This window comes from Hippocampus bargibanti, linkage group LG11 (genome assembly GCF_051943395.1).
Source record: "Hippocampus bargibanti isolate YZ-2025 linkage group LG11, ASM5194339v1, whole genome shotgun sequence".
NCBI classification, from domain to species: Eukaryota; Metazoa; Chordata; class Actinopteri; order Syngnathiformes; family Syngnathidae; genus Hippocampus; species Hippocampus bargibanti.
The window spans coordinates 16494881-16517679 of record NC_142744.1 but is presented as its reverse complement, the minus strand read 5'-3'; the positions used below and the strand labels follow the sequence as shown (position 1 = coordinate 16517679).

The 22799-nt window shown below is 43.6% G+C and overlaps 1 protein-coding gene across 1 annotated transcript in view; it reads right to left on the bottom strand.

The window, feature by feature from the left end:
- LOC148891801 (laminin subunit alpha-3-like) overlaps window positions 1-22799 on the bottom strand; it is a 120180-nt gene that overhangs the window by 80395 nt on the left and 16986 nt on the right. The window contains exons 3-7 of the mRNA XM_089008182.1: window positions 7425-7542; window positions 4649-4767; window positions 4390-4560; window positions 3313-3413; window positions 2232-2347 (exon numbers count right to left, since the gene is read on the bottom strand). Of these exons, the coding sequence (XP_088864308.1) occupies window positions 2232-2347; window positions 3313-3413; window positions 4390-4560; window positions 4649-4767; window positions 7425-7542 (625 nt within the window). The remainder of the gene's footprint in view (window positions 1-2231; window positions 2348-3312; window positions 3414-4389; window positions 4561-4648; window positions 4768-7424; window positions 7543-22799) is intronic.

Sequence of the window (22799 nt, the reverse complement as noted above, 5' to 3'; positions counted from 1 at the left end):
AGCTCTGCACCCCATCGTTGTGAGACGGGCAGAGGGCGTGTAGAGGTGGAGGGTGGAAGAGGATCTGAGGGCCCGAGTAGGAACGGAGATTTGAATTAGGTCAGACAGATAGGGGGTGGCAAGGTTATGGATGGCTTTAAATGTAAACAGAAGTATCTTGAATTCAATACGGAGTTTAACAGGGAGCCAGTGGAGCTGTTGGAGGACAGGAGTGATGTGGTGAAATGAGGGTTTTTTTGTGATGATCCGGGCTGAGGAATTTTGGACTAGTTGGAGTTTATGGAGACATTTTTGATTGACCCCGAAAAGAAGTGAATTACAATAATCGATACGGGAGGTGACGAGACTGTGGACGAGGATAGCAGTGGTGTGAGGGGTGAGAGAGGGACGGAGACGATTGATATTGCGGAGGTGAAAATATGCACCGGGTTATGTTATTTATGTGGGAGTGAAAAGATAGTGTGCTATCAGTGACACACACCCCACTTAGTTGGTTTCACTCCTACCTCACTGGCCGCTCACAGTTTATCCAAATTACCTCATTCAGTTCACGGTCCTCCCCTGTGTCTTCTGGTGTGCCCCAAGGTTCTGTCCTGGGGCCCCTTCTCTTTATTATATACCTTCTTCCCCTTGGTGATATCTTCCGCAAATTTGGAATTCATTTTCAGTGACGGGATTCATAGTGTCGGCGCGGATTGTATTCTTTGAATACCGCCACCGCCTCTTGACAGATGATACAAACAGCCTTTTCTTTGCATTGAACATAAAAATAATCGTTTGTCCACTGCAGGTCAATTTTGGGACCAAATAGAGCGCCAAACTGAGCGCACCTGAATATACCACCGGACTCCCCTCGACTTCCTCAAACGTCACTTTCTTGTGTCGCGTCGCATTGTGACCGACTCCTTTAGCGTTCTATTGTGAGCAGGTGTGTTTGTATTGTTCAATCACGATTATAAACAACGTACATTGATTACATTGATTAAAATAGAAACAGATAATGATCGAAAACCGACCTTTGGCTTGAAAAAGGATTTTTTATTTTTCTCGAGGCCAAATAGGAAAAAAAATATGATAGCATCTCTGGTATTGTTCAGGGGGTGGTGCTAAATGTGCTGACGGGCCGGATACGGCCCACGGGCCGTAGGTTGGTGACCCCTGCCTTAGAATAATTGTGTTCCAAATAATCCGAGTCTGATTTACCATGGCAATCCATCTTAAATTTGGCTTGGCACCCACATACAAACTACATTTGTCAGTTTACAGTTAAGTCACTTGTACGTACAGCTTTGACAATTACTACTTTCCTATTTAAACATGGTTTTCTTGCCATCTTTGGACATTACAGAAACAGTACATATGTGATTAGTATTTCAGTGAATAGCTGAGGATAGGTTTCACCAAAAAAGTGAATTTATAAATAATTGCAAATGGGTGAGGATTGAGTATAAGGCCAGTGTATAAGGCCCAGCCAAAAGCCTTATGTGGGAAGTAATATTGAGTCACAAAAGGTCTCGCAACTACTATCAGCAGCCACCAACTCCATTTCCGCCCTGTAGAAGAAGTACTGCATAACTCCAACCTCTACTGTCGTGCCTAATAATGTGGTGTGCTTATATTTGGAAAACTTTTATATATTTAAATATTACATATATTTGGAAAACTTTTTTCATTCATTGAAGGTGTGCCTTATAGTCCGGTGTGCCTTATCTATGAAAAACGTTTGAAAATACACCATTCATCGGGGCTGTGTCTTATACTCCAGTGTGCCTTTTACACCGGAAAATACGATACTTATATTCTTCCTCTTTTGTAATTTCCAGCTGTCTACATGACATGCGTCACCACACGGCCTCTCACAGATCAGTCGTGTTACTACAACGGCCATCTGGTGTGTGGAAAAAGGCTCACGATTGAGGTGGAGGTTTGTGTGTGGTATGCTGTGTTGGCCATGTTAAGTACACCCCACACTACAAGCTCAGTAAATGTATATCCCCCCTCGATATGTGTGGGGGCTCTCACATTTCCAAAAACAAGTAATGTGTCGAAAAGCATTATGCATCAAACTTGTGTTAGTAGTTTGAACTCTTCCACATGGAAGCCATATGAGGAATGCCCTCCCACCTCTCCAAGAGGCACTGAGTGATACCATATCAGGGCATCGACAACAGCAGCAAGTGGACACTTCAGTTCTCATCACAACAGAGTCAGACGGCACGTCAGGCACTTACGCTGACACTCATTGGGGCTGGCGACAGTCGCGGCGCGCCACAGCTTCTGGCTGAAACCCGGACAGCAGCGATCACATGACTCACCGCAGGTATTGTGTCGGCACTCACACTGGAGCCTGATGATAGGACATAGAACCCAGGAGTGTAACATAAGTATCAACAACATCAGCATGCCTGTTTTTTTTTGTTTTATAAACCAAGCGGGGTCATATCTATCTACCATCAGTATCCATCTATCCATTATCTATTGATTGGATTGGATTGGATATACCTTTATTCGTCTCGCAGTGGAGAATTTTACATTTCATGGCAGCAAAGTTATGAAAGGAAGAGAAAAGGAAAGAAAGGAGTAGAAAAACAAAATACAGAAGCTGCTGGCAGCGACTCTCGCAGCGCCATCTTGAAGTCAAAAAAACAAAATAACAAATAATATGACAACACAAAGACACAGAGTAATTCATTCTTCAGCAGTTGCTGTACCCTCTTCGTGACATGAAGCAGTTCTTAATGAAAGACGAGGAGACCTATCCATCCATATATCCATCCATCCATCTTTCTGTCTATCTAGCTATCTTTCCATCCATCTATCGATCTATCCATCTATCGATCCATCTATCGATCTATCATCTATCCATCTGTCATCCATCCGTCCGTCCATCCATCCATCCATCCATCCATCCATCCATCCATCCATCCATCCATCCATCCATCCATCCATCCATCCATCCTTTTCCCCCTTTTTGTAGTTGCACACATACTACAAATGAATATGAACGTATACAAAAACAACATGTTGTGTAGTGTTCAGAACAAAGGAAATTGCCTTTGACATTACACCTTTCGTCTACTATGCCACTTATTGCAACTAACAAGTGCGTCTATTACCGTTGTGAGATCCAGAAACAAACACATGAAGCAAAAGCATGCAGGAAAAAAGTCTTGACTGTACGTAATGTCTGTTAATGAATAAACAGAGATGCTTGAAGGAAGTTAACATTTGACAAGCTCAGCCGGAGGGCTGCTGGAGGCGCATTGAGGGGTGAATATTTGTTTTTTAATTTTTCTCAGCAGAATGACCTACTTGCTTGATTTTTCCGGGTTGCGAGAGGTGCCGCACACCTGAGCATGGCCATGACACACGCAGCGCCCACCAATGCTGATGTCTTTGATGCTGTAATAATACTGGACAAAAAAAGTCACAAATCAAGCATTTGGCCAGATCGCTTGGCTACACGGGTTAATCACACACATCAAGACTGAAAGAATTAAGCTGACTCCCTTGAAAGTGTGAAATATGATCAAATAATCAACTTCTGTCAGTTTTTTAATCAATTGTGTGTCAATTGTGTTGACTAAAGCACTGCATATCCTTTCCTTTTCCTTTCTTCAAAATAGTTCTAAAATGTCCCATTGGGATAGAAAATATGTTGTCTCTCTTATCAAGTATGTTTATAACATCTCAGAAACAGTGGTGGCTGATGTCACCTTTTATTTGACTGTTTTGTGTGGATTTTTCCATATGGGTAAAAATGACCTACAATATAATCAACGTAATATGAGGATTAAAAGAGCATGCGGAGAGACAAACAAGCATTCGCACTCACATTCTCACCTTTGGACAATGTGACAAAGTTTAGATTATTATCTTTTCATTAATAATACAAATTGTTAGATGATAATTTTTTTCATGGTCTTTTTCTATGCTTGTAGTTTGTCACTGTAATTAGGCCTTCCAAAAATTCTATATTTTTGTCTTCAATCCCATCATGATTGCTACGCTAGATTTTTTTCTCCACGAATTAATCAAGTCCACGAGTCAGTGATTTTTATAAATTTGTTTTTGTGTTATGGGACTATGGTTAAAAGTCTGTAATTTGTAAATTGATGTCTTTGTTGACTTTTGTGGGTTGGGACGTATTTACCTATTTCACATTAGTTTCGATGAAACTTAAAACCTGTCCATTGAGCGAACCATTCTCTGAGCTCAGGGAATTATTTCTCTTGTTCAAATATGCCACAACATGAATGTGGTCACTAATTAGCAACCCGCGATTGATTGATGACGGGTGGCGGGTCAAAGTTACCTGTAATAGGCTCCACCCACCTGACATCATAAAATAATCATGCAGCAGTACGCCGAAGTGAGTGCTAGTCTCACCCTGCGTGTGACGGTGGGGTCTCTCTGGGCCTTGGAGATGAGGTGGCCCAGCAAGGTGTTGGTGCGCAGGAAGCGCAAACGCACGTTGGTTGCCCTGGTGAAGTCCTGCAGAACTGGTGAACGGGTGAAATCCCTGGAGCCGGGCCGACCATTGATCAAGGACACCACAATCTAGACATCACGAAGCTCATATTATTTTTTCAGAAGTTTTGAATTGAGCAAAAATAAATAAAATAGAGTGGTGTGAGGCTGCATCTACCTCTCCGTTCTCCAGAGGGACGATTCTTGAATAATCGGTGGTACAGAGCTGATCGTCGTCGTTAATTAGGCGAGCATTAGGATTCTTCCCAAACCGTTCGATGCATTCACGCTTTGAATCTGCATACGAACAAACCATGAAAGGTTCTTTTATGAATGTTCATAGTTGTGGGTTCAAATGTGTTTATTTTTACAGTTTAGAAATATCACAATGACACACAACTTAAGTGCTAAGGACTGAGTCGATATCACCATAAGGTGATCTTTGGATTTACCTATCTCACCCTGCCAACAACAACAAAAATGAGTGTATCCATTGAACTTTATATGCTCTGCTGTTGGAAGTACATAACCCCATACATTTTGCAGACATGTGCTGTATCTGCAAACAAAATAAGTGATCTTGCTAACATGGTGAATAATGAGACATTGGACATTTTGGGGTATATATTAGCATTGTTAGCATGAACTTTCACTTAGCAAAAAGGTTCAGTTAACGGTAACTGTCTACAGTTTAACACATATGCAATATTTGACATTTATGCAAGGTTTTTATTCCAGTTAATATTCAGCAACGACAGAGGGGACATTGTCAGCTCAAAAAACATCCAACTCCAAATGATGTGATTAAAATTGCAAAACACAATCAGGAATGTTTCTTCTGCAACAGGCCAATGTTTTAGTCTTGAATGAAAAAAGACAAACTGTTGGTAGCAGTGAAATTGAAAACCTGTCAATGTATCTTAAAGGGGCATTTACCAAATGCTGTCAAGATGGACAGCAAATCTACTGAAACATGCAAAATGTTTATAGAATATAAAAATCCAATCGAATCAATTTGTCACATAACTTACTTTTTCATGAGAACTCAGTGATCGCGTACAGTGGCCTTGAGCCAACTAACATCTTGACTTGTTTCATTTTGTTCTCTCAGAGTTGCACAACAGTAGCAAAATGAGCTACACAATTTTCTCTACTTCTGATAAAAGCCAGGCACGGGATGATTATCAGTGATCTTGAAAAATATATACAGTGAGACCTCAACTTACGAACGCCTTATAATACGAACTTTTCATCATACGAACGTCAAATTTATGAAAATTAAGCCTTATAATACGTACTATTTTCATAATACACACCCACCACGGCCGTTCCATCAAGCACACGACCTTCGGATCTGGCAAAAGTGATCTTCGGCAGAAGTACGACCGAACAGCGCGGCGCTACTTTCCATACCCCTTCTCATTGAATGCACACGTCGATCGCCTACTTGGAGCTTTTTGCTAATAATTTTACTATTATGGGACCGGAAAATAAACACCACAGGCTCGTGTTCAGCCTCAGTTCAAATGTGGTGTGTTACTATGAATAAATTGAAGAAACTACCAGCCGTACTCGTCTACTCTGCTCTGTTTATTTGTCATCCAAGACTTGGGGTGCGTTCAGGTTCGAGAATAGCGCACAACTTCTTAAGACTCCAGGCTGTTTGGAAAGCATTGTCTAACTGAATGAGCGGTGACAAACACTTCCCAACGTTTTTGTGTTGCTACACTTGAACGCACCCCTCTGTCAAGTTGCGATAGAAGTGATTGTGATTGGCTAAACGGTAGAGTCATGTGTCATGGTAAGCCAATCAGAGCTAGTGTTTTCACACACACCGGAACAGCGTGTCAATAGTCACGCTAAATTGTCACGTGCAAGTTGACAGCTCGGGTGTGGCCTACGTTCGCGACACTTCATTTCATTGTCGTTCTGCAATTTCATTTCAATTCAACGAGTCAATGTCACCTCACCAGTGACATGATTACGATGAAAGTGCATCGCTACGTCTTGTGCTCCAAATGTTTGCTTGTGCTCCAAGTGTTTGCTTTGCACGAGGTGATTGTTAGACGCGAGTGTGCCATTTTATTCGCCCCGCCCGCCTTCTTTTGTCGCGTTTTATTCCGCGTCCGTGGAATCATCGGACTCGAGCCTTTTGTTGTCATAAAATCTCTGCCAGCACCTACGGGAATCGAAGTGAATGCAGATGACATCGAGGAGCTTGTTGCTGACCATAATGAGGTCATCAACACAGAGAATTTGATTTGCCTTCAAGAGGACAAGCAGAAGCAGGCCATTCAACAGTTGATGTGCAGGCTTTTATTGAACAGTTCCATTCAGAAAAGCCTATAAGAATCATCAACATGATGAATGATAATGTGATGCCTCAGTTTCATAAGACCTTACAAATCAGAAAGCAACAGGTGTCAATTAAGAGCCATCAATGACCATCACAAATGTAAATAAAGTGACTTTATTATACAGTGCAGTGTATTTCTTTCATTACAATACAATAGCACGTTTATTATACATAGGATAAGGTAGGTTGTGTGTAGTTTTAAGGCTTATTTAGTTGAAAAGTAGATTTTATGGAAACCCGGGAACGGATTATTCCCATTTTAATGGTTTCCCATTTAATGGTTTCTATTTGAGATACACACTTTTCGCCTTACACACTCTGTCTGGCAACCAATTAAGTTCGTAAGTTGAGGTCTCACTGTATGTCCTAAATGATTCTCCTGCGGTGTTAGGAATGTCGAGAATGACTGCTCCTCCCGATCTATTCCGAAAACAATTTTTGACTTGTGCATGAGGTCTCTTAAAAAACTACCAAATTGCTTCACCTGCAAAAAACTGGTATAAGTGTACGAGGTTGCTTTGTAATCCATGCTCTTTAGATAATTTTCCAGCTCTGACATGAAGAAAATTCAGCTCCATTTTATGATTTGACAACTTACGTGCAAAATAATGCCAGGGTGTAAATGTCTTCCCGTTATCCACGGAGCGCTCCAGCACCCACAGGTCGGGTCGAGGGGAATTAGCAAACTTTATGATGATGTATGCAACATGAAACAGCTACGAAAAAAGGGAAATAAAAATTCAAATGAAAGAACAACAATATTTTGATTATTTTTGGTCACAACATAGGTATTGAGGATACAATGCTAATGCTATCTGATTGTTTTTCCACGAGACAAAAAATAGTCAATGGTGTCTTAACAAGTAGTGGGCCGTCAGGGCTTGCAAGGCCTTATCTGCTGGCCTAAAAACATCTGAATCACAGACTGATGTTAATTATATTTTGTCCATAAATTCTTATTAAATAATTCCAAATTGTCTTCAAGCTTCCTTTCATTGCTTTTCCCCTGTTGTGCTGCTTCTAGATGAGTATTTTCATATTTAAGCATTTAACCAATCACATTTCAGCCATAATTTGGTTACCAGGGACAGAAATCTACCTGGACGCCTTCACAATCAGTTCTGCAAGCCCTGGAGCATTGAATGTGGTGTTGATTACTCTGTTGCTTTAACTAATGTATGTTGCTTTAACCACTCAATTTTGAGTTGGTGACATGCAGGGCCTGCTTGTCACCAACTGGCTAGTCACCAGTCAATCATAGTATCAACAGCATACTGGCCAAAGCTAGCACAATGTATCCGGAGTGAACTGCATGAGTAAATACATTGTTGTGTTGATTTAATTGCATTTTTTGTCAACTCACAATAGCTGAAGGAGGAGAAGAAATGGATTTGGTTGCAGATTTACCGTTAAAGTCATTTTAAAGACGGACTTAGCGCGGAAAAGTCATCATTACAAAGGTCATACAGCTCCGAATATGTCAGACAATATCAAATAATATTGCAATAGCGGTGTGAAACAGCGACTTCTCACCCCATACCATGAATCCACACATTCATAGTAAAAACTCAATCAGTTTAATGACTGTATTTCTTTCTTCACAAGTTATTTCCTGGCTAACGGAACCCACTAGTACAGGGGTGGCCAACCAGTCAGAGACTAAGAGCCACATTTTTTACAATGTTACTGCAAAGAGCCACATCATGATGGCGGCGCGTGAACACGCACCGGCTCCCCTCTCTCTCCCGGCAAATTGGTGTTTTTGTGTTTATGTTTGTTAAAGTCATTATAAGTGCCTTCCTTGTACTCTGGGTCCGAGAGGATAGTCATTTCATCTGTGCTGTATGTCATGCATATGAGCATATTTGACAAGAACGCTGACTTTGATAAACATCGGCACACATGAACACCCCATCGCCCCATCCCTCACACACTCTAGACCTCTGCTCAGGCAGATTTATTATAAGTATCACGTTTTAAATACAAAATCAACAAATACATGGGAAATTGACTCCGAGAGTACTAAAGGCAACAAAGAACACTGTCTTTACACACACAAACTCAGTTCAACCAAGTTCACAAACAAAAATCTAATAATTTACAATAGTGTGCATGTTGCTTAGTGGGACTTCTGGCATTCTTTGTCTTGGACAATCCTCATTAAATCTGGCTTGCATTCTGCCAAACCAGAAGTTGGACAGCTATCCGGGGCCCGCGATTGGGAGATGCGGGTTGACATTGGCCAGCAATAGGATTTCCCAGCAGAGATTGCAGCCACCACCCTCAGATCAGACTTGGTACTCTGGTCCCCTTCACTCAAGGCTGTCTACATCGCAGAACTCACAGTCCCGTGGGAAAACTCTGTTGAAGAGGCTTATGAGCGCAAGAAGCTGCGCTACACAGAACTCGCAGTGGATGCGCAACAGCGGGGATGGAAAACCAAGGTACAACCAAGGTGTATATCCAATTGAAGTTGGATGCAGAGGGTTTGTGGCTTCCTCCACCATCAGGCTGCTAAAAGACCTGGGTATCCATGGACAGGCTCTGCGGCACACAATTAGGTCACTCTCTGAAGCGGCAGAACGAATCAGCCACTGGATCTGGATGAAGGGGAACGACCTTTGTTGGGCTCATAGGTCAGCAACCTAAGACCCCCCCCCCCCCCCCGCACCAGCTTCTGAACATCTGTTTGGGCATGGGACACAAGCGCAGGCGTGATCAACCTGTCGCTGGCCACCATCGATGAGGGTGTCTAGTAATTAAAAGGCCGAAACACCCAATGATTCTTTGGAACACTACTGACGATGTGTCCCAAATTCACAACCTCCCATCCCTGAGGCACAGCTCCAACATCACGTCCAGTGGTTCATGATTCTCTTCTCTCTATCTCTTTCTATCTATCTCTCTCTCTCTCTCTCTATATATATATATATATATATATATATATATATATATATATATATATATATATATATATATATATATATATACACAGTAAAGTCTCGTTATATCGATATTCAAGGGAGTCCGAAAAAATATCGATATAACCGGGACTATCGATATATCCGATATCGATATAACGAGACTTTACTGTATATATATATATATATATATATATATATATATATATATATATATATGCGGCTGGATAGCTCAGTTGATAAGGCATCGGTTTGGCATATGGGAGACGAGGGTTCGAATCCCACTTGTGGCAGAGAAAATGAGCAGAAATGAGCACAATGACATCATCCAGTGTGGGTCCTTGGGCAAGACCCTTCACGCTAATGCCTACCTCATACAATGATGAGAGACAATAAATGGAATGACATGCCGGCTCAGACGTCGCCCGGCCAAACAAGGTCTGCGTCAGGTGCTGGGGAACCAGAGCACCCTGATGAAAAATGGGCTACTGGAACAAAGCGGAGATGGATGAGATGCGATAACATGGCTCTGTTGGAATGCTACTACTCAAGCAACCCTAGTCAGAGGGGTTACATGCGGAGAATGGGGGCTGAATGGTTACTTCGAAACCCACAGTCACGGTTGACCACGAAACAACTAGTAGCTCAGTGTTCCAATATCCACAAACGGCAATTGCTATCACAACTTGAGATTGATGAGGTACAACACAAATTCCGAGGTGAAGGGCCCCAGGCTGCCACATCACAGGAAGAGGTTCAACCAGAGATTGGGAGGCAAGCCCCAATGAATAATGAGATTGGGAAGCCAGCCCCAATAAATGAAATGCTGAGCGAGGCAGCAAATGACCTGAGAGATAAGATCATAGCAAGAATGAAAACTGGGCAACGAAGGCACCGATTACAACGGCTATGTGAAGTACCACCTGAAAGTCTCATGTAAACTGTGAATGCAGCACTGAGAACGATCCCGACCGGAACGATCACGGAAACCAATGAGCTGATATACACCTCAGCATCAGTGATCCTAGACATGCTTGGCTACAAGAGCAACCATGAGAGCCACGAGATTCATTACCCACCATGGAAAAGACGGTTGGAGGCCAAGATCAAGGCGGCTCGGAAAGATGTGAGTCAATTGACGGAGACCCAGAGAGGTGTGAATAAAAGGCCAATACCCAAGAGGTACATGCAGATAACCATACCTGAAGCACTCGAAACTGCCAAACAAAGGCTCCAGGCCTTGGCCAATCGCCTAAAGAGGTACACGAAAGAGAATGAGGCCAGAAGAATAAACAGGCTGTTCGCAACACAACCTGCGAAAGTGTACGCTCAGTGGCAGGGTTCTAACAGCAGAGCAGACCCTCCAAGGATACTGGAAAGGCATATGGGAGAAGGAGGTCGCACATAACAGCAGTGCACAATGGCTGGTGACTCTGAAAGAGGAGCACAGCAACCTCCCTGAACAGAACCCAGTTACCATCACAGCGGCAGATATACAAGGAAGAGTCTCAGGTATGAAAAACTGGACGGCACCAGGCCCGGATATGGTCCACACCTACTGGCTAAAGAAACTCACAGCTCTCCATGAGCGCCTAGCAGCTGCTGATGGATGGGACTCACCCAGGATGGCTAACCGAAGGGCGAACAATCCTGATCATGAAGGATTCCTCAAAGGGTGCAGTTCCTTCCAACTATCGGCCAATAACCTGTCTCTCCACAACATGGAAGCTCATGTCAGGCATCATTGCGGCTAAGATAAGTGGACACATGGATCAATACATGAGCAAAGCACAGGAAGGCATTAGTAGAGATACTAGAGGTACCAAACATCAGCTGCTGGTTGACAGAACAGTCGCTCAAGACTGCAGGTCCCGACATACCAACCTGTGCACAGCCTGGATTGATTACAAGAAAGCATATGACTCGATGCCACACACATGGATCAATGAATGCTTGGAGTTGTATAAGGTCAACAGGACCCTGAGAGCCTTCGTTGCAAACTCGATGAGGATGTGGAAAACCACACTTGAAGCCAATGGCAAGCCACTAACGCAAGTGTCCATCACATGTGGCATATACCAAGGCCAGATAATCGCCAAGACAGGCTATGGATACCGCCTCAGAAATTGATGACATCAAGCTGTATGCTAAGAGCGAAAGGGACATAGACTCCCTGATCCACACAACCAGGATCTACAGCAGTGATATCGGAATGTCATTCGGGCTGGAGAAATGTAGTCGGATGGTGACTAAGAGGGGCAAGGTAGTCCACACTGAAGGGGTCTCACTCACTGAAGGAACAATAGCAGACATTGAAAACAGCTACAAGTACCTCGGTATACCACAGGCCAATGGCAACCTCGAATTAGCAACAAGGAAAGCGGCTACGACCAAATACCTCCAGCGGGTGAGGCAAGTCCTCAGAAGCCAGCTCAATGGCAAGAACAAGACCCGGGCAATAAACAGCTATGCCCTGCCAGTGATCAGATACCCTGCAGGAATAATAAGGTGGCCAAAGGAAGAGATTCAGACCACGGATGTTAAGACCCGAAAACTCCTCACCATGCACGGAGGGTTCCATCCCAAGTCCAGCACCCTGAGACTGTACACAAGCCGTAAGGAAGGAGGCCGGGGACTAGTGAGTGTGAGAGCCACTGTCCAGGATGAAACATCCAAGCTCCATGAATACATCAAAGAGAAGGCTCCAACGGATGATGTACTCAGAGAATGTCTCAGTCAATGGGGAACAGAGGATGAGGTGCTGGAAGAGGGACAATCATGGGAGGAAAAGCCCCTACACGGGATGTACCACCGAACCAAAGCAGAAGTGGCTGATCTCAAGAAGTCCTATCAGAAGTCCTATAGAGAGGGCTGGCCTAAAGGACAGCACAGAGGCACTCATCCTGGCTGCCCAAGAGCAGGCCCTGAACACAAGAGCCATAGAGGCAGGGATATACCACACCAGACAAGACCCAAGGTGTAGGTTGTGCAAAGAGGCTCCTGAGACAATCCAACACGTAACTGCAGGGTGTAAGATGCTGGCAGGGAAAGCCTACATGGAGCGCCATAACCAGGTGGCTGGCATAGTCTACCGAAACATCTGTGCGGAGTATGGACTGGAAACCCCAAGGTCAAAATGGGAAACACCTCCCAAGGTGGTGGAGAATGACCGAGCAAAAATCCTGTGGGACTTCCAGATACAGACTGACAAGATGGTAATGGCCAACCAACCAGATATCGTGGTCATAGATAAAGGGGAAAGGAAAGCCGTTGTCGTGGATGTAGCGGTCCCGAGTGATGGGAACATCAGAAAGAAGGAACATGAGAAAATCGAGAAATACCAAGGGCTCAGAGAGGAGCTGGAGAGAGCCTGGAAGGTAAAGGTGACAGTCGTGCCTGTGGTGGTCGGAGCACTTGGGGCAGTGACCCCCAAACTCGACGAGTGGTTGCAACAGATCCCGGGAACAACATCGGATATCTCGGTCCAGAAAAGCACAGTGCTGGGAACAGCACGGATACTGCGCAGAACCCTCAAGCTTCCTGGCCTCTGGTAGAGGACCCGAGCTGAAATGGGGACAGACACCACCCATGGTGGGTGAGACGAGGATTTATATATATATATATATATATATATATACCTACCTCACTACCTACCTCTCTACCTACATCTCTATCTCTCTATCTATCTATCTCTCTCTGTATCTCTCACTACTGACGATGGCACACTACTGACGATGTGTCCCAAATTCACAACCTCCCATCCCTGAGGCACAGCTCCCACACCACTCGCAACATCAAGGCTAATCTCATGTGAGGACCATCCATTGGCACAAATGGACAGAATAACATCACGTCCAGTGTTTCATGATTCTGTTGTTGCCATTCGAAGCAATTCTTTTACATGAGTGTCAATCAGAACCGATCGATGCTTTGATTTCACATGTTTCAGGGTAGAAAACACAGACTTGCAGACGTATGCTGACCCAAACATTGACAGTATTTTAAGCGCAGTCGGTTTGACATTGGGGTATTTTTCCATTGGCACGTGTTTCCAGAACTCAATGGTCCTTTCCCTTAAAGCAGGTTTCAATTGATCTTCCTCACAAAGATCGATCATCTCTAACTCAGCCGCAGCTTCATCTGTGTCTAGCGGGGCTTTCAAACAGTCCGTCTCCGCATTAAACGGGTCGACATGGAACGTAGACCACGGAATCGGGTCACAAAGTTTTCGTGCAAGTTTTCAACCTGTCATGATCTGGTTGGCGACCAACGGGGGGCGCTGTCGGCCCCGCCTGCACCTGCACAGGTGCTGGCCGTTATAACCACTGTCACTTAAAAGGACACCCGGCACGACCATCCGTTGTCGGTTCATTGTTTGCTGCTTGTTTGCTGCATGCTGTGCACGTGTTTGTTTAACCTTGGTCTTCTTTTGCTACTTTGTATTGTTTTTCCATTCATATGATTTTGATGTTTTACATTTTGTTCCCGCTGACTTTATTTTAATACAATTTCTCAAATACAACCCCCTGCTCTCTCCTGCCTGCTTTTTGGGATCCGCACCCACCATCACCACCTTGCAAACCGTGACACAACCAGTGTTCCATATCTGGCTCTGTGCTTATTCAGGGCGGCGCTGATGACTTGCCCGCTGGCTTTTAGCAGAGTGGGAAAATGTGTTAAATCTCCCTTTTGAATATGCGCCCTGAACAGCTTCAGTTTGTTGACAAACGCAAACACACTTTGCACCAAGTTAGGCAGAATTTTTGACTTACCCTGCAGGGTAAGGTTCAGTTTGTCCAAGTGACACAGCATGTAGACCAAAAAAGCCAGATCCATAATCCACTGGTGGTCCGAGAGCTCGGGATAGTTCTTGTCTTTCTCTTCCATGAACAGTTTCACGGCATGATGCAAGCGTTACGGTCTCTGGGTGCTTGGTAAATTTTTGGAAAAAAATATCTGCTTTTCAGTCTGAGTTTTTAAGAGTTTGAGTTTGGGGAATTCTTGGTCGATGTTCGCGTGGAGTGAGCTGAAGTGGCGCTGAAGATTTGACGCTTTGAAATGCGCAAATCACGCCTGAAATATAAGGCAGAATGGCTTGCCCTTACGCTCACAAAAAATATAAACTCTCCCACTCTGTTAAAAATGTCCTGTGTTCGTCTTCATATTTTCGTTTAGCTGTGCATTTTTTCCCTGCCATTTTGAGAGCGAACTTGACGCAAATGAATTGTTTACGTCGTAAACAATTTGTGTCGAGTCTCTGACTGGTTGGCCACCCGTGGTTTACGACATAAATGATTGATTTGCATCTCACGCACATGTGTGTTAACTTCACATGGTCAACTTGATACCGTAATTTCACAACTATGAGGTGCACTTAAAAGTCTTCACGACTCTCAGGTGCCCTTAAAAGTCGTACATTTTCTCCAAAACGTGCAGCGCGCGCTATGGTCGCGAAATTATGGTCCATAGAGGATGAATTGCAGCGCCAGCGCCAAACATTTTTTACGCTTGTCATGTGGACGCCCCTTAAGAGCCGCATGAAATCAGCCAAAGAGCCCCATGCGGCTCGGCCAGGCCTGCTCTAGTAACTCACACCACACTTTTTATTTACAGTCACAGCTGTGGATTGATTCAGACGAAGCACTACTGAAGGCCCGCGACTGCTTTTAGCCCTTTGATGCATCATGACGCCAACATGATAAGGTGACCCTGAAAGGGTTCACGAGTCAATAAAAGCAGCTGAAGGGATACTAGGTTTGCGAAAAGAGCTCAACTCAAGCCCACATGATATGTTCCCTGAGGCCTTTATCACTGTCGCTCATCAAAAGCAGACAAGGCCATTCGTTACATTATGTCTGTGATTGTTTCTGGCAAAAGAGCAGATTTCCATTTTGTCTGTGGCACGGCTTCAACAGGCAGGTGACATCAGCTTGATGGAGTGTGACACAATGGACAAGGAATTGATGCTCGTCAAGGCTCTCTTTGTTGTCGTCTGGCATGGGCTGTGTGTGTCTTGGAGGCGGAACGAAAAGCCTCACCTACATTTGACCACCAGCTGCAGTGGAGAAAAAGATTTGGGACGTCAACACTTGGAAATGATCCCAAGGTAATATTTAACATGTCAATCAATAAAAGTGGCCGCTACCAGGCAGTGCTTTCAAAATTCTTTGGCATTGAAGTGATTAATGAAGTGAAAATTGCGTGCTCCTTTATTTGCACAAATTTCTATAGAACATTTCCCTCATTGCGTTCAAAGCAGGCCCGCACTCCTCTAGCCTCCATCATTGCTTTGATTTTCAAAACCACATCAGGCAAGCTTTGGTTTCTCTTGAAAGCAGATATTATTTTTACGATGACTGTACTATAATTTCCGGTGTATAAGGTGCACCCAAAAGTCTTGATTTTCTTCAAAAGATGGCTCTGCTCCTAATACCCTGGTGCACCTTATATGTAAAGTAATATTGAGCCACAATAGGTCCCGAAACTATGGTCAGCAGCCACTGAATCCATTTCCCCCTGTAGAAGAACTCATGCGTAGCCCCAGTAGTGTGCCTAAGATTTGGAAAACTTTTATATATTTGTATATTATATTTGGGAAACTTTTGTCATTCATTGAAGGTGTGCCTTATACTCCGGTGCACTTTATATATGTAAAACGTTTGAAAATACACCATTCATTGGGGGAGTGCCTTATACTCCGGTGTGATAAAAAAATGATGGTGCTCTTGTCACAGTGAAATTGACCCCTAGTCGACATACCGCTGAGCCAGTCATGAAATACAAGGGCACGAGACAATAAAAAGCACTTTTTTCACTTTTTGTTGAGAGAGCAAATCATACACTGTCGTCACAAGACGTAACTGTTTTTTGTCTGTTTGTCTAAACCCCCCCCCCTTCCAGCAACAAACTCACATATTAAGCAACAGCAGAGGCCCTTCCCCAAAGACTTCCTAAACAGTGGGAAGCACAGATTTGTCTAAAGTGACTTACAATGATTAAAAATACAGAGGGAACCAATCCTCAAGTGATGTACTCATTAATTGATAAGCTTTATGTCCCCATTCTTTCTTCCATAACAAACCCACTTCAAAAACTATGTGGGCGCTGGGTTGTTTCAAGCTTGTGTTTAGACTGGCCCGAGCGAAGTTCCAGGGAGAGAAACGAAAGCGGGCAATGTCATATCAGGGTTGGTCTTTTCCTGAAACATTCCTTTCAAAGTCACTGACATCAAAAACACAGCCGCATTTAGCCTATTTAAGAGTTTTTATATGAGGTTGGTTGCATAAATTGTGCAGCGCCCTAATGTAGCACAACCCAAGCCGAGCCACGCTCATGAAAGGACACCGTTGAGACGCTGGGGCCTAACTTGGGGCTAACACCTTAATCCGTTGTGTATCTATCACACGGGAGAGAAGATTTTCACCATGGTGAGTTACGACTAGTGACAGGGTCCCGAACGTGGCGGCACGTTCGGCTTCGCGAGGCATGAGGTTAGGGGGCAGGAATGTCACGCTATGTCCGGAATTTCAGATGGATCTGCATGCCAGCCAACTCGTCTCTGACCACCCTGAGTCGCTCCCACCCCAACCCCCAACACCCTCTTCTTCCCCCTCAACTTCCTGGCCTTTTTTTTTAATTGATGGCAATGGGTATAGCTCCTCTGTAAAGCCACGGTTCTATTTTCAGCTCTGGTGTTTGACTTTATTTGCCCATCCTGTTGCATGGGAGGAGTTTTTCTCTAATTAGGGTGAGTGGCACAGCCAAAAGGGCGGGATTGGATCATTTGTTCTTTTATCTATAAAGAAAAAAGAGAAACTAAAAGAAAAAGTATGTTTCTCAATATTCATTCTAAGATGAAAATGAAAAAGAAGAAAAATATTAAAAGGAAAACAATTTCAGATTTTATGCATTAATAGAATATGGGGATAAAACAGATAACGGGCAATTTGGACGTTTCATTCAATTCTGATATTTTCATCTGGTGCAAGTTCAATGAACCAGAAGGAAATTTTGAACCAAAAAAGAGAATTCACCTTATTCCTGGTAACTTCACGGATTTTTCTTAAAATTTATGCAATAGCTCGCTTAAAAAAAAAGAAAATAAAAACACATTGTTGGGTCAGGTCGGCCCAGTGGAGTCAAATGATGAGCTTCAAAGTGCAGTTAGTGAGTTCAAGACCAGATCCGGCCTCCCTCATGTTCTCCGCGGGCCCACATAGGTTTTCTTCAGCTCCTCCGGTTTCCTCTCATATTCCAAAAATAGGCACAGCAAGCTGATTGAACACTCGAAATTGTCCGTAGGTGTGAGTGTGCGAGTGGGTGGTTGTTTGTTTCTGTGTGCCTTGCGATTCACTGGTAACCAATTCAGGGTGTCCCCCACCTCTTGCCTGAAACCGGCTGCGATAGGCTCCAGCATCCCTGCGACCCTAACAGGATTAAGTGGTCTGGAAAATGGATGGATGGATGGATGGATGGATGGATGGATGGATGGATGGATGGATGGATGGATGGATGGATGGATGGATGGATGGATGGATGGATGGATGGATGGATGGATGGATGGATGGATGGACGGACGGACGGACGGACGGACGGATGGATGGATGGATGGATGGATGGATGGATGGATGGATGGATGGATGGATGGATGGATGATTCCTGGAACACTTTTATGTTGACGATACATCTACTGTCGACCACACATCTACTCACTCAAAAACTTTATTTCTATCCAGATTATTATATTTGGCTCAGCAAAATTTACTGGAACTTGGCTAACTATTTACAACTGATGTGTTCACACTTCATGTCGAAAATAAAACAATGATACTATTGCAATGCTTATTTGTGGAAGATTACTGCACTCCGCTGATATCATTAGATGTTATTGTTCCCCTGTTATGCTGTATTGTAGTAACCAGTGTTATGTATTTCTTGGTGACAGCTTTTCTCACCATTCACGTCATTTAAAAGAGACTTTCAATATCCCTATTCCTAGAAAAACATTTTAGAAATTGCTACTACTCATTTGCAGGACTGTGAATCACACTAACAGCTGACTAGAAACTGACTTTTATGAGCGTAGGCACATGCTAGCATTATCTGACACACCTTTTCAATGTGCAGTATTTCACATTATTAGTGTGTCTTTCGCTTTCGTAGATGACTGAATTTCTGTCAAATGTTAATTTGCAGGTGAGAAACTGCCTCAGGGGAGGAGCTGCCCTGCAGCATTTCACACTTCAGGGTGCTTATTTATCACAGCACACAATAATAATTCTGAAATAACAACAACATACACACACGAATATATCCAGTACTTGGCATGCCAAGGAAGATGGGGGGGGAAGCCACTGCGGGAATGTTTTGACAGCACATCAGTGCTCATCAGAGGCATTTACAAGGAAGAGAAAAGGGTTTTTTTGTGCTGACGTGTCATGAGGTTAACAGTTGTCTGGATGCTTTACGTGTTGTATATGTGACGTTTTAATGGGGGTGCAAGGTCAGTAACCCGAGATGCAGGCGCACGTCAAACAGTCAGTACATGTCACAACATACCCCCTGACCTATTTTGACACCTCGTGCGCAACCTCATGCACGTTAAGCCTGCTGGCATCAATCACAAGTAAGGTCGGGCGGAGACACTTTTAAGTGCTTTTGTTAACATGCTTGAAAAGATTGTTTCATGTCTGTCTATGACAACTATTGCTGATGCTAGTTTGGTTAAAAAAGAAACTGTAATGTACTCTTAAATCAAGAAACAGTCGAGTGGTTTGAAATTCTTTGTTTATTTACATATTTATTTGTTTTTGTTGACTTCAAATGTCCACACTGGCCAATACCAGCTCAACACATTTTCAAAACAACACAGGGGTTGCACATGAGTATAAAGGCAAACTGTGTGTGGCATTGCTGCAGTGATGTTGGCATGGCCATGGGCCCGCATGAGTTTAAATAAGCCTTTAGTCGGGAATTAGGACTGAGCCTGCTGCGAATCGTAAAAAAAACATGAGTCATGCTCATGTTTTGCCCATCAATGGCACAAAATCAGTGGAAGGAACTCCTTTACTTAGAATGAAGTTCTACATCACTTTATTTTATACAGCGCTTTAACAACAGCTGAAAATCTACATATCAGTCACTATGTAATGATGTTTCTGAATTAAAATAAGACTAATTTATGAACGTATTTGTGTCACAGAACGGATTGTGTTCAATTGGTGAGGTTGCACCGTGTCTTCATCTGATGTGTTTCCACTCACAATGATGTTAAGAAGCCAGAGTTCAACTCAAGGCCACGTCAGAGACCAGAGGACGAAGTCTACATCCTGACACGTATAAGTCCTTTGAGAGTCTGATGTGAGAAGGAAGGAATGGCATTCAAAGAGAAGGAGGCATCACCTTCTGTCATGGCGGATCAGCCCAGTCGGAGGCTTGCGGTGACAATGCATCAATGCAACTGTTGTGTGTGTGTGTGTGTGTGTGTGTGTGTGTGTGTGTGTGTGTGTGTGTGTGTGTGTGTGTGTGTGTGTGTGTGTGTGTGTGTGTGTGTGTGTGTGTGTGTGTGTGTGCGTGGAACAGGTGGACAGCGTAGGGCGGGGGAGTCCCTTTGTCTGGTATATTTTTCACCATGACTCAATGTTGGAATTAGGCAGTTGGCAAAAGGAGTCACCACAGAGCTGCAGTCATGAACGTGAAAAAAACAAACATCTTTATGTGATTGTCATCTACTCATTGTACAAGTTTGACTGCCATGAAAAGCCACACAATGATCACAGTGTCAACTCAGTGGTATAGGAGACGGTTAGTAATCTCCTTGTCTGTCTCTCCCTCTTTCAGCTTAACATGAAAATGATTGAAAAAACGATGGACGATTCTCTGTCGAGTTCTGACAATACTGATGTTGAATATGTTCTCAAACCTGGAGAACAAACAAGTGACAGCTCGGTAGAAGAAACAGAGCAGCAGAAGAACAAGAGGACAAAGAGACGGAAAGTGCCTTCGACCAACCCACGGAAAGTACATGTAACTTCACATGAAAAAAAGACGTGACACCTTCTTCTACCCTGGACACGGATAAACCTCACGAATCAATCAAGTTTCTACCTGGCCAATTCCTCTAAGCCACAGACACAAAGACGCGTGACTTGGGCCGACTCATCTGACTCAGAACACCAGCAAACAGCTTCATCCAGTGGTTCTGATATGAAGGTCATGACTTTTCAAAGGAAAACGGATGGTGGCAGGCTCTACAACAATTCTCACTTCTGTGTGTTTTGCTCCAACCCTTACAGAAAAATTGCACGCCATTTGATAACACAACACAAAGATACCCCATGAAGTGGCAAATGTGCTTCAATTTCCAACTGGCTCCAAGGAGAGAAGAATCCAACTGGATCTTATTAGAAATAAAGGGAATCGTGCCCATAACAATGACGTTCTTCGTGAAGGTCAAGGAATGTTGATACCTCGTCAGCAATCCAAAAAAACCGTGGAAGCCAAAGATTACATGCATTGTGTGAATTGTCAGGGCTACTTTATGAGGAGAGCAATGTGGAGGCACATGCAGAGGTGTCACTTAAACATGCATGTGCAAAATTTGAAACCAGGAAAGACTAGGGTTCAGGCCTTGTGTGAATATGCTCAGCCAGTTCCAGATGGTGTAAATGAACAGTTTTGGAAAATGGTGCTTGCTATGCATCAAGATGCAATCACAAATGCTATGCGTAACGAAAATGGGATTCTGAAATTTGGGGAACACCTCTTCAATAAACATGGGCAAGATGTCTCAAAACATGACTACATCAGACATCAGACAGACGACATGAGACAGGACGACTGCTTCTACAGGGGTAGAAAAATGGAAAGCTGGTGGAAATCTGGTGGATTTCTTCATCCCAGTAAATTTCCCTCATGTGATTCGAAATACCATCCTTAGCACTCAAGTTAGGCCACAACCTCAGGAAAATTGCAAATATTATTGAATGTGAAGGATTAATCTCAGGTGATGACGATGCCATTAATAATGCACGGGTGTTCAAACAAATCTGTGGCATCAGATGGAGTGAATGCGTTTCTTCAAAGTCCCTCAGAAACCTGCGTGAGGCAAAATGGAATGTTCCACAACTTCTGGCTTTTACTGAAGATGTGAAAAAGATGCATGAGTATCTTGAGGTCCAAAGACAGGTGTACCAAACAAAACTCAAAGAAGGCACAAGTAGGAAACATTAGGGAGAACTTGCAAAAGTTACACTTTGCGAAATTAGCCTTTTCAACCGGAGAAGAGAAGGGAAAATTTCTAAGATGCCACTTACTGCGTTTACTTTGAGAGATACATCGTCGACACATCCGGATGTGGAGCTGGCTTTGTCTGACCTTGAGTGGACACTCTGTCGGCACTTCCAAAGAATTGAAATACAAGGTAAACGAGGGCGAAAGGTTCCCATTCTCCTTACACCTGAAGTGCAGACATCCATGATGTTACTTGCCAATACTCGTCATAAATGTGGGATACTGGATGAAAACACATTCTTTTTTGCAAGACCACAAGCTCCCAGTCACAACAGAGCAGGGGTTTCCAAACTACGGTCCGCGGGCCAACTGCGGCCCGCAGTCCATTTTTAATTGGCCCGCAAGAAATTTTATAAACACAATGGAATATGGCCCGCACTTCAAATTTTGCCTGCACTTCTAAGTTTTAACACCAGGGGGAGCTACTGTTGTTCAAGGCAGTTGCTCCACCAAAAAGGCCAATCCCAGAAGAAATTTACCCGTTACTAACGGTGGGAGAGTGAATATTTCTTCAAAGAATTCAAGGGGAAATGTGTCTGTTTGATCTGCACTGAAACTGTGGCAATTATGAAAGAGTATAATGTACGACAAATCTACAGTGCAGATTTAGCTGCAGTAGTCATTTGTCATCATGGTGCACAATGCAACATTTGCATTGCTTGCTACAAGCCACTAAGCCCCTTTCATAAGTCTCACGTACAATTTACAGTCACGGTTTAATGTAAATTTACGTTTTGTATCGTCACATACGTTGTTCGCTT